At 42.9% G+C, this 13,324-nt stretch overlaps 1 protein-coding gene across 1 annotated transcript in view; it reads left to right on the top strand.

Annotated features, from left to right (window-relative positions):
• The window catches only part of LOC310993422 (semaphorin-6D-like), a 91,320-nt gene that overhangs the window by 37,136 nt on the left and 40,860 nt on the right, over positions 1-13,324 (top strand). Inside the window, exons 14-16 of the mRNA XM_083981770.1 lie at positions 1,207-1,380; positions 1,479-1,619; positions 5,863-5,940. Of these exons, the coding sequence (XP_083837896.1) occupies positions 1,207-1,380; positions 1,479-1,619; positions 5,863-5,940 (393 nt within the window). The remainder of the gene's footprint in view (positions 1-1,206; positions 1,381-1,478; positions 1,620-5,862; positions 5,941-13,324) is intronic.

Below are 13,324 nucleotides of genomic sequence, written 5' to 3'. Positions count from 1 at the left end.
CCACTTGAAGGTCGACATTATGGTGTTTTAAGTGTCTCAACAACTATTGAACTGGTTGTTATGAAATATCACAGCTGGTATCCATTAGATGGAGGAAAAGAAACTGTTCACCTGGTTACTTTGGCCATTCAACACATCCATTCACACAGTGCATCATCCAACAATGATCGAATGCAAAGCCCTTACAACTGCTGCTGCTTTGAAAACCAGCCGTTATAGAAAAGGTCGATACAACCATCGTCGAGAAGAGCTTTTCTCAAGGCCATTCATGTTGTTGCAGTGGTTTGTGAAGACTGAAGAGTGACTGCAGCTGGAGAACATAAGAGATGTTTCAACCTAGATTAGTTTCTCAGCTTCACACACACCAAGCATCAATTAAAACAGTAGAAAACATTTTAATTCAGTGTTTTTCAACCTTGGGGTTGGGACCCCATGTGGGGTCGCCTGGAATTCAAATGGGGTCGCCGGAAACGTCTAGTAATTGATAAAAAAAGATTTCTGATAAAAATATTTTTTTAACTAATTATTATTCTTTTTAAAATTATGATGAAAAACACAACACACAATCTTAAACAACTGTATCCTATACTTTCACTTTCTTGAATATAAATCGAGTTCAAATAAAATGCAGCATGTAAAAATATCTGAGCTGGCGCATCTTAATTGACGACCCTGCGATCATGTGCAGTCATGTGATCGCGGGGTTGGCAGAAATTTGTGATGTCAAAATGGGATGACGAGTCAAAAAAGGTTGGGAACCAGTGTTTCAGTTGGTCCAGTTGTTCATTTCTCTCTTCCATCTGGACACAACACAGTTCGTCACACTGTCGGAGCCCCATAAGGGAGTTAAACCTCAGATCCCTGGCATTGTTAGTTAGCCTAGGGTTTGGGTTAGAAAAAGAGGTAGGACCTGGTTTAAGTGATGCATGCAGCCAAATCCTGTTGAAAACAGGTATTTCATTTTGTTTACTCTGACAGGTATTCATCGTGTTGTCTCTAAAACGAGAGTAAATTGTGAAAATGTCTGTAACCAATGTCTGTACAAAGCAGGTCAAATCTTCATTCACTGAGATGTTCTGTTCAGTTCATTTTTCTGTTTGACAAGAAGAAAGTATTTGACATATTTTTTTGTTCATACAACTCTAGATCAATTAAGTGATCAGTGGACTTTTCAACTAATCTCCAGCTGTGTCTTCTTCTTCCCAGGTCTAAGTTGACCCAGATCGTGGTGGACGTTTCGGCCGGCCCCTACAAAGACCGGACGGTGATGTTCCTGGGCTCGGACGACGGGCGGGTCCTGAAGGTTTTGGCGAGCACACATCCCAACGACAGTTTCGGGTCCAAACTACTAGAGGACATCGACGTCTACAACCCTTCAAAGTAAGACTTATAGGTCAGATGAAGTCACCTACCAGTGCTACCAAAGCCTCGTTTCTATGAAAATAATCAACTTCCTGTTTGTGCATGTGTGTGTCTAGATGTAACGTTCAGGGTCAGGAGGACAGGAGAGTTCTGGGCCTGGAGCTGGATAAGGACCATCATGCTTTGTTCGTAGCCTTCACCAGCTGTGTCATCAGAGTGCCGCTCAGCCGCTGCAGCCAACACGGAGCCTGTAAAAAGTAAGACGACAGTGAAAGCAGCTCATCAGCCTGATTTAACCGTCAAAAAAACAAAAAAAATCTCTTGTTTTAGAAGGAGGAACTTGATTTTTAATGAAATGTAGCAGCAGCATAAAATGTGTTAATTCTGGGAATCGTCCCAAAAATCTGAATCCTTTTTTTATACATTCAAATGCCGAGCTTCATTTAGAAACATAATCAATACTGTAGCAATGAGCGTGAGCCGGGGGGAAACAGGGATGCCGGGTCTGAATGGTGAAACATGAACAAAAAGAACCTTATTTATAGTCGTCATTAGACTGAACAGAACAGAGCTTGCTGCCCAAATTAGAGCACATTCATCACTGGAGAGCACACACACACACGCACACACAGGGTGGCGAACCAGACTCATCTTAATTACTGAGCTGGATGGGTGAACACTTGTCGATGCGATGTGGGAACACGACTGCAGAGGTTTTCCGCCAGCTGTTTCTCAGTTGTAGGCAAAAAAAAAAAGGTTGTCGCAGATGATCAACTGGGAAGACGAGGACGAATCAGAGACCTGAAACAACATCTTGACTTCTGCTTATCTAAAAACTCGACACGTTGCACAGATTCCTCGGAGACTTGACTTTGTTTTTGATTGTCAGACTCAGAAAGAATAGTACCAGAATAAGAGGAAGGACCAGTCTAACTCCAGTGGAGTTTCGAGTGGGACCGCAGAGGAGATATTGAGCTTTATTGAAACAACTTCAATCCAACAAAATTGATACCTAGATTTACTTTCTCGTACTTGACTCGACTTAAGTGAAGAAATCGAGGTTTGATCAGGATTAACCCTCGAGTCTTGACATGAGAGCTGGAGCCGACATGTGGCTTCATGCTTGGAAATTAGTCGCCCTCCACCAATTCCCAGACCAGGAGAGACTGGTGTTGTAAAAGAAAAAAACTTTTTTATTATCACTCCCAAACAGAAGTCTACACAGACTGGTACTCTGCCATATTGCTGGAGGGGATGTGGAGAAATGATTGGATGATCATGCTCAGGTCTTCTGGACTTCTGTGAGGATGTAGCAACATCACCTCAAAAAACCCTGGATTTTTAATATCAATACAACATCCACGTCTGTAACTTGGACATTCTCCTGATGGGATAAGTGAAGATGATATCCTAAAGATTACATTGGCAGCAAGTAAAGAAAAACCATTATAAAATGTTGGCATCAGAAAAACGGTCTCTTTTGTCAATATTGTCAAACGTAAGCATCTTCTAGAACAAACGACTTTCTTCATACAGTATGACTCTGAAAAGAAACGAGAGAGTAACAAAAGGAAACTGAGTCCCGGTGTCACAGCTCTTGTCTCTGCGGCACCGCGACACAAACCCGCTCCGTAACCTGTAATCTTTTGTTTATGACGGTTAAGACTACACAAATACACACGTTGTAACATTGTATATGTTATATAATGTCATCCACCGCTCCGTGTATTGATTTTTCGCGGCTTCGTTGTAAACAAATGCACATGGACGAGAGGAGCGTTAGCAAAACAGCGGAAAAGCGACCGGACTTGAGTAGTTCCTCTTTAAAATTAGGGGGAAAAAAGCGCCTTGACTGACTGATCATCTATAGACTAGAGATGTTCCAGTATCAGAAATGCCACCAACACTACATTCACTCAGTAGAGGAAGTTCCATGACATTTTTTTTTTTTTTTCAAAGGGTTTAACCTGCTATAAGCTGTATTTTTTAAAAATGCTCTTGTATGAGACTGGTATTCAGTATCATCCGATACACAAAGTTCAGGCACTGGAATCAGTATCTAGAAGCAAAAGGGACATGAGACCTCATAACTGATAACTGTTTGTTCTTCAACTGACTTGAGACTCATGGACTTCTTCAGACCTTGACACAGACGACTTTTGACTTGATTTAGAGAAAAGACCCAATGTGGATTTGACTCTGGATCCTTGTGGTTTCACTGTTAGGTTAAGGACTAGTTGCTTCCTTCCTTAAAGGTAGGGTTGGAGATTCTGGAAAAATGGTTCTAGCAGGCCACATTTGATTCTGAGGCCACACAAGTCAAAAGTCCCAGCCCCTTCCCTCAGACTTCTCTCTGAAGCCACACCTTCACCTTTCCGTGGACGTAGGTGAAGAGTCTGGTCGTGCAAGTGGGAGTAGGGAGAGGAGGAGAGAGATGGCAGCTTGATTGGCCGTAGGCAGAACTAGACATGAAGGCATCTGATTGGTTTTTCCTTTTCGGAGAAAAAGCAGGGATTGGTCAGAGTTTTGTCAGTCCTGCAGCTGCCACAGAGGTCTGATTATTGTCATTCCTTTTTCTGAATACATAATGTATTGATTACTTTCAGGATAGAAGGACCATTTCACCTAGGATAACAACACATGTTTCTGAACATGATTACCAACCATAACTTTAATTTTCCTCCTTTACTTCTTCCTTCCTTCTATCCTCATTTCCAACCTCTCTCCCCCTGTTTTTTACTCTCCACTGGAGTAAGTGACAGTAATACATGGTCTCTAATGTCCTCAATTCCCATAGGAGCACACACACACACACACAAGCACAAAGACACACACGCACTGCTGTCGTCATTAAGTAAACATTTACAGTCTGATATCACCGACAAACTCTCTTCCTCCACTTATGCATAAACACAGACACAAAGCTGTCACACAAATCTCAACACACACAGACACACATACAGACACACTCACACACCTGTCGTGTCAGCTGTTGTCAGGTAGCTGCTGCTGCTGCAGATGGAAAAAAAAAAAAAATCCTCAGCCATAGAAACAATGGCTGCAATCCCTGTTGGCCACACACACACACAAACACACACACGCACGCATATGTACACACAGACACACACTTGTCTCAAAGCCTGTCACCCATTACCAGTTCATTTTGTTCACACTCTGCCAGTCACACACACACACACACACACTTCACATGCCAAACACACACAGTTCACAGTCAGGCCAGCCAAAACAACTGTGTGTGTGTGTGTGTCTGTGTGTTTGTGTGTGCGTGTGTGTGTGTGTGTGTGTGTGTGTGTGTGTGTGTGTGTGTGTGTGTGTGTGTGTGTGTGTGTGTGTGTGTGGAGCAGACAGCTGGCCATTTAGACTCACACATGACAGCGACTGATACAGAAGAATAACTCTGCGTCTTCTTCCTCCCTCTCCTCCTCTCCTTTGTCTCTCCATCTGTTTCCTCTGTTTCTGCCTCTCTCTCCCCTCTCCCTCTTTTCTCGTCTCTGATTCCATCCATCTCTCTCTCTCTCTCTCTCCTCCTCCTCCTCTCTCTCTGTCTGAGGGTTTAAACCTCCTCCTTTGGAATGATTTCTTTCTCTATCATCTTTTTCCTTTCAGTCTCCTCTTCCATTTTTGCTTTATCCTTTCCAAAATGTGTTTAAATGGAAAAACTCTATTTAAAATCTGCGTTTCCAACATGTTTTAGATTATTATTGGGAGTAAAGTCACAAAGAACTGGATGTCTCTCTTCTATCTAATGAACAATACATTAATTTTCATTTTACACCTCAAATCAATCCACCAAACTTTATTTGTATAGCACTTTTCATACAAGTGCATTTCAATGAGTGAGAAAAGACAAATTAAAAAATGAAAGCTTAATAAAATAGATAATAGAAGCCAAAATAACATTAACAAACCAAAAATATAAGAACATTACAACAATACAATAGAAAGTAAAATTCAATCCACAGCATAGATAATGGTGGCTCATAAATTAAACAGACTAACCGTCTAAAAACTATATTTATTTAAAAACCCAGGGTGAATATGTGTGTTTTGACTTTCCATTTTAACAGCTCTCAGGTCCTCGGGGACTGGTGCGTCAGCTGGGAGCGTAAAAGCTAAAAGCTGCCTCACTAGAGGTTTTACACCGGGTGGTTAATGAGGTACAAGCTGCAAAGGACAGTGCTTTATATATACCCACATTATGGGCGCCTGTTTTTAGGAGGTGGAGGGCAACATTACAGAGCAGCTGTTTGCCACCGCTGATGTTATTAACCTGTGTAATATTAAAGCTTTTAGATGTTGAACTTTTTCATATTCAACTTATTCCTGTCAGGAGGAAGCTCGGGTATACAGGAAAGGCTCGTCTACATATTTTATGATGATAAAAAGCCTAAATAAGGAATTGAAATAAGCGGAAAACATGTTATATCATGTGTAATACTATGTAATAATATGTATGATAATGTTATCATCTCTGTCCAGAGCCTGCCTGGCCTCTCGTGACCCATACTGCATCTGGCTGCGGACCGGGAGCTGTGCCAACATGGCGCCAGGTTTCAAGTAAGTGTCACTTTCCTTTTATTCTTTTTTTTTTCCTTCTCCTTCTTCCTCTCTGTCACTCCTTCACCCTCTCTTTTCTTTCCTTTTCTTTCCTCCGAGCCGTCATCAATCCGACAGCTCGTAAAGCTCTGACGGCTCCGCTCGTATATCTGCCGCGGCGAGCGAAGGGTCATATATCTGAGAGATGTAAATCCATGATGCCTTTCACGCTCGCCGCCAAAGTAAAAGGATGGATGGGGAGCCGTAATGGGAACAAATGTTAAAAAGGATGTCAGCGAGAATGTACTGCATGCACTTTGTTGGTATAAATCATCAAGTTATAAAAGTTTGTCGATTCGCAATTGGGCTCAGTTTGTTCTCGGTAAACGTCCAAGAAACATCCAGAACATTTTCTTGATTTCCCCTTTAACTTCCTATAAGTGAGTTTTTTCCACCCAATCTCATTGTACCAGTGGCAAGAGGCACTTTTGCATTCTTGCTCTGACAGATTGATCTCAGTGGTTGTAGTCCACAGTGACGTGACTACATCGAAATTGTCAGCTGGAGAGGTTCAGGAAACCAGTGGCTTTTGCTTTGTGACATGAAGCATCGTCCTGCTGGAGGTAGCCATACTGTGGCCACGAACATGGCCGACAACAAGACTCTGATCGACTCTGGCATTCACAACATGATTGATTGGTATTAAGGGTCCAGGAAAACATTTCCCAAACCACAGCACCAATACCACCTTGGACTGTTAACACCAAATGGGTTGGGGCTATAGATCCATGCTGACCCTACCAACTGTCCAGTTTCAGTTTTATCTGCAGGACAATATGTTTTATTTTTGTGCAAATGCTACACTAACTACTGATACATAACACAGCCTGGTGTGTTCAGTATCTACAGTATGGAAGAGTTTGGAGCTCCTCAAATTTAAAGGTACTATATTGTACCACATTGAGCTATCAGGATGGCTGTAACTTTGTGATGTCACAACAAAGCAGTCACTGCTAGTGCTTTCAGCCCCGCCCCCAAGCCCCACAAACTTGGAAGATTTTCCCTGAAATCTAGATAATTGAGAAAAAAAATCAGCCGTTCAGAATAGAGACTCCGAGCTTTTCTCTTTATACTACAAGAAACAAAATGAGCGGATGTATGACATGCCATTTCTTCCTCAAACCACTGCTGTGTTGAGTTGCTTCAGTCTGAACGCTCAGTCTACACCGGGGTCAACAATCAAGAGGCTGTTGAGTCACAAACACTCAGAAGGAAATGAGTCACGTTGTTTTTTCGCTGTCTCTATAAATAATTGGTTTGATATTTAAAGCAAATTGTTGACTCGCATCAATAGACCAAACAGGAAGTGTCTCTGTCTCTACCTGCGGGAGGTTTTCCATCACAGACAAGAGGAAACTTTCATCATCTGGAAGAAGAAAAAAAAAAGGCGACGTTCTCTCAGGAGACGGAAGAAGCGGATTCAGAAACTGGCAGACAGCCGGCGTGCCGAGCGTTTGGGCTCAGCTGGTTTCTTCATGTGCGCTTCTGATCTGCAGATCACACGGCTGACGTCCCTCCAGTGTCACCACAGGTGACGCGATTCATTTCAGACGGGCCGGCAGATGCTGCAACAGCCGAGCAGGGGGACGTTGAGAGAACGTCTGAGGAAGGAGGACAAAAAACCGCTGCACATCGAGACTCATGTTCGAGGATGAGAGTTCATCCCGCTGCCTTTCAAACACCGTTCGGGTCATTCAATTGTACATTTGACTAGCAAGCAAGCATTGAAGTGAACTGATGCTGCTCATTTTGTCGGGTAGCGACCTTCCTGCAGAGTGCCACTAACATATTCCTGTTTAGTAACCATCTGTCTGGCTGCAACACATTTTTAAACACTTTTATTTATTCAGTGTGGTTTTCACTGACAGTGCGGCTCTCTACCCAACATCCACCTTTAAAAGCTGCTTTGTAGAGCCAGTCTGACCCGCTGGTCACTGGGCAGCTCCACTGAGGCAGTCGGCTTTAAAAGCCTTGCTCAAGGACATGTTGCTGGTGGTAATGAAGGAGTGGCAAGTATTTTCTTTTAATGATCTCCTTGATATACCTCTGAGCTCAGGAGGCTCCTGGGTGATATAATAATCCCACGGCTTTACACTATTGACTCCCTCTGATCTGGGAGTGGCATACAGCGTCAGGATCCTAAGGCGAAGTGTCGCGTCATCTGACTTTCATGACGCTGTGTCACTGTGGCTCATACGCTTTGAAACATGAAGCGTTTGAATGTTCACTCAGTGGGTAGAAGGAAGCTTGCCTGGGAAACCAACATCAATTTATACCAACTGGAGAAAAAAAAGCAGCTTTCTGCCAAAGTCAATACAAATCATGTAAAATCAAAGATGGCTCAGGGTGTGCTGCTCAGCCCAAAGCTTTTAGAGTAAAACTCCTGAATAAACCCTGCCTCACCATTCAGCTTAAAGCCCACAAAATATCATCTTTTTTATTTGATACAGCCTTTAAATCACAATTTGACTCAGCTGATCAAAACCTACACTGGGATTGTGGTTCTTCATATCCACTCATATAAACGACGGCGACAGGTCAGTCGGTGATATCTTTCCTGTATAACCATACCCGCTGATCCTCAGATGTAAAAGCTGTGTTGTTAAGCTGGATTGAAAACATCGACTCTTCTGTCATTCTACCGTTATTCAGCTGGATGGGTTCAGGGTTTCAGCTGCTCTGTGGTTCTGTTTCTGTTCCTTTGAGGACCATTTGGGTCAAAACAAGCCTGTTTGGTCTTGTATAGACCCTTTTACTTCCCCTCACAGCTGCCGCCGGTTATTGATTATTGCACACACTAGCATTGTGATTCTCTAAGAAAGGAAGACTTCCTCCAGATGACCCCTCTTTCGCTTTCCTGTGTCTTTGTGTGGCTTCTCCGTCTTTCATCCTGTCTGACAGCGAAATCACCGGATGTGGCTCTGAGTGTCTGAGGGATGACACATGATGTGACTTGTCACTCAAAAGTCTAGGTCTGGTTAAATTGAAACTGCATCTATGGACCAGAGAAATTTATTTTTTGACTTTCTATTAAGTGTGTGGGATTTAAACCTAAGCACCTAAGCTTCTGAGCACCTGGAATAACTCTTAGCTTAATCTTAAAAGCAATACTCTAAGTTTTGCTATTGCTACATAGCTAACACTAGCATTAACAGCTTTTTACAATTGATGCATTCAACTTTTTCCCTTAATATGACCTGTGTCCAGAGGTGGAAAGCAAAGCAACCATCTTGTTCTGCTTTCTATCATTCCCTGCACTGGACTTACAGTAGCATAATGACCTGCAAGCTGTAGCCCAGGGGGCCTATTTCCACCCTTTCCGATACCGAGTCGCTGTAGCCTCCAGGCTGCTCTAAAGAGGTAGCTTCTTAGAGGATATACTGCTACAACCCATTGTGTTGTAAATATGGCAATGGCTAAAGCTCATGGAAAGATTTGTGAGTAAACAGCTGTTAATGCTATCGCTAGCTCTGTAGCGTTAACACAATTTGCAGGTAGCTCCTTTAATACACAAATATCCCACTGCGAGTAACTCACGATGTCCAACTGTCTAAGAAATAATGAACACATTTCTGAGTCAGTATCTGATCAGACCTCTTCCTTCATCTTTTATCTCTTTACAATTTCTGTGATCTTCAATATCATCATGTCACAGCAGCATCCTGAGACCTGATGCTTGTTTAAGTACGACATTCGTACATAAGGACGCCGTCATGCGGTTTGTAAGGCTGTGCTGCAGCGACGAGAGAACACCGACTCTCACTGCCGCTGTCAACCTGCAGAAGTTTATAAGTGATGATATTTACAGACGAGGAGACTGCAGACGCTACGCGGCTCTCCGAGGATTAAAACAAGTCCTCCCCCGGGAGGCAAATATGAAAATAATATCACTTCGATTTGCAGAGGGAGAAAGGGAGCGGAGGAATGGAAGAATAACCCACGCTTCAGCCACAGATCGATTGTCATGAAGTGCTGTGGAGTGGGCGCGAGCTACCTGACACTTTTGAGTTATTGATTGGAAGGTGGCGCGGGGGAACACGTTTGATTTCACAAGCTGCCAGCCGCAATGTGTGTGTGTGTGTGTGTGAGAGAGTGTGTGTGCATGCTGCAAAAATCTCATCTTGTCTCAGCATATTGATGGACTCGAGCACAGAAACTCGAGGGGGTTTCATCTTCACGCTCGACTCTCGTGTCTTGAATTTAGAGTCAAAGCTGAAAGCTTGTGGGAGTTTACAGGAGAAGAAGTTGTGTTTGTGCAAATGAAGAGTTAAAGCGAGTTATAGCAATGATTAGAGGGTTTATCAAAGAGAGTCATATTACTTAACTAAGTGCCCCCGTAGCTCTCAATTGATTTTAATTGGGATGATTCATTGTTCATATTGTTTGACAAATAACACAGTCAAGATCACTTACATGACTCAGGCGCTGCAAAATTAAGCTAAAACTGAAGTGGCAAAAACTGTAGTTCCTCAAGAGACCACTAGAGGCAACGGTGAGTCAATCTCCATAGACTCTAATGTAAAATGATTTGGGTTTTGTAGTGCATTTCCTCCCTCTTGTGGCCTCATAAAGTGACAGGTGGAGGTGTGTACTTGCTTGTACCATCCACATTCTGTCACCCCTTTAACATTTTTTAGGTAGCTTGGGTTAGGGGCGGAGTCAGGCACTGCCAAGATAGCAACAGTAGACAGAGATCGAATCCTTCCTGTCACAATGAAAACTGTTATTACTGAATGGAAAGACGTTGGACATAAACACTGCAGCGTCAAAGCTGTCGGTCCAATTTGGATTTTAATTTAAAAGATTTCATCATTTCGAGCTGAACTGATCTCAGTCTGTTGTCACTCTCCCGCCGCCTCACTGTGAGGCTTTAGATTTTCAGCTCTTGTTTTATAAATCGACTCCGTCTCTGTGCTTCAACACTTCCATCAAATACAAACCCAATCAATGTCAGGCACAAATATTGCAGCAGGCATACATAATGTTGATCCCTGATCTGATCTCCACTACAGTCTTGAATGTGACGCCCTCCATGGGACGACACGACAGCTCTTTAAAGTCGCCTCCACGTAGTCGATGTGGTTGCCTTTTCTTTTCACACAGATCTGAGTTTTTATTTGTTAATGTCAAAGCTGCTTACCAGGGAACTGATCGTTCAATAAATGCCAATGTTCTTAGCTGAACAGCTGAAGAGGAAACTTCTTAGATGGTGAGAAGTTATTGCTAACTGATAGTTTCTCTTTGACAGTGGTACAAAGGGAAGGAGTGATCAAGGAGGAAAATTAAAAACTCGGTTCACACTGGCCTCATTTTGACCGCTGGACCAAAAAATCAGTTGTTGCGGTGTTAGTATATACTTTCCAAAAGTTAAAGAACTTTGAGGGGTGTGGTCTGCAGTGCTGAATGTTTCTTGCTGCATTTTATTTCGCTGTTTTTCATTGTCGTTTGAGACGTGGTGATGGCCTTGCTCAGAATTTTTACCGTAGATGATTTCCAATGGGTCTTTGAATTGGTGACCTGCAACAAAAAGGTCTACGGCAAGATATCAACGCACCAGATCAGCCCCAGATTGTCCACTCCACCAAGAAGACCAAGAAGAAAAACTTACCTCCATTGCTTTTCCAAACGGCATTGGCCTGATTTGCCGAAGAAAGGATAGAAAAAATGGACGAGAGGAAAAGGGAGACTGCTGATGAACCGAGATTATACGGTTCAATGAACGTTTCAGACTCAAACTAGTGAAAATACGCACCTGTCAGCTCCTAAAAGACGGTGTTTGTGTCTAATAAAGACCACAGGGTTTGACGCCCAGAGTGGAATCTATTCATCGCTGTAATTGGTGGATTCGCTCAGAGACTCAGATTAAATGGCAAAAGCTTAAAAGTAGAGTTGAATTCCCTTGTGTTGACTAATAGCAGGCTGTCTCTACAGCGCTGACCTCCGAGGGAACCTCTGCCCAAAACACAGGGAGCTGCCGGAGCTTTTCCAGCCGCAGTACACGACCTTTAAGTAGCTGTTACAGCCCGGCTCCCAGGGGGGGGAGGAGGAGGAGGAGGAGGGGGGCATAAAAGATTTGATAAAATGCCGTTATTTGTTTTATGGAATGGACGTTAAGTGACAGAAAAAGGAGGAAACTACAAAGGAAAAAAGGGCCCGAGGGGTCGATTACAGCTGTCTCTGAACAACAACAAAGAGATAATAAAACCTCGACCAGCTAACCCGCTGTGCTCCTGCCGGTCCGCAAAGGAAACACTCCTGCTCCTACTGTGTGTGTGTGTGTGTGTGTGTGTGTGTGTGTGTGTGTGTGTGTGTGTGTGTGTGTGTGTGTGTGTGTGTGTGTGTGTGTGTGTGTGTGTGTGTGTGTGTGTGTGTGTGTGTGTGTGTGTGTGTGTGTGAACCTGGCTCGTCCCCAGGTAGTTCAGCAAGTGCATCAGTCTTCACATTCACTCAGAGATCGAGCCTGTGCAGAGGTTTGACACTGATCTCTGGCAGAGAGAACAGAGACACCGGTCTTAACGCATCACATCCAATCACAGCCACGAGTGACGAGTTTATGTAGCTCATCGTGATGTAACGGCTTCCTCAGGACTGATTGTCGTCCTGTCAGGGTCCTCGGGAAGGGAGAAGGTTTCCTGCATCAGGACCGGTCTCATATAGGAGACCGTGGGCCTTGGTTTTTAGTCTCTTTTCTCTGTGCTGGAACATTTTAAGTTTGTCATTCATTGAAGCAGGTTTTGCCTGTTGGATTAATCCCCCCTGTTGATACTGGACATTAGAAGAGATTTCAATCTAAGTCGCTAAGCCCTGAGTGGCCAGTGCATTTATTTATTTATTTATTTATTTATTTATTCAGTGGTTTTGATGAGGATTTATTTTTACAATACTCATTTAATATTCTTTAAAGGAAAGTTGATCATTTTTTCTGTCAAAAACAAACAAAGAAAATAACTTACTGTAAATGCTTTTACTTTAGTGGTGCACTACAGCCTCCGGTGGCCAAAATGAGTATTAAAGTGGAATACTTTCTATAAAAAACGGATGACTAAGAAAAATCTGTAAAATAGATGAATGCGTGAATAAAAACTTTATAGAAAATAATAATTTTCAAGGATTTTTTTCTTCTCATAGCACTTTGTTGCCGTAGTATTTCAAAAATAAATGAATAAAGTCCTCATGCTTTTTTCACTGGCCTTTGTGGGCTTCCAGCACTGTGACCCATCGTCCTTGCTCTGTGTAGAACTATTTTCTTGGTTTGTCTGAACCAGAGAGTCACACAAAGTGGAGATTTTCCAAAGTTACAGTCTGATAAGTACAAACCTTCGTCTTTGTGTCTCCACTCCACACT

Source organism: Trachurus trachurus, assembly GCF_905171665.1.
Source record: "Trachurus trachurus genome assembly, chromosome: 11".
NCBI classification, from domain to species: Eukaryota; Metazoa; Chordata; class Actinopteri; order Carangiformes; family Carangidae; genus Trachurus; species Trachurus trachurus.
The sequence above is the reverse complement of the archived record's forward strand: the minus strand, read 5'-3'. Positions and strand labels throughout refer to the sequence as shown.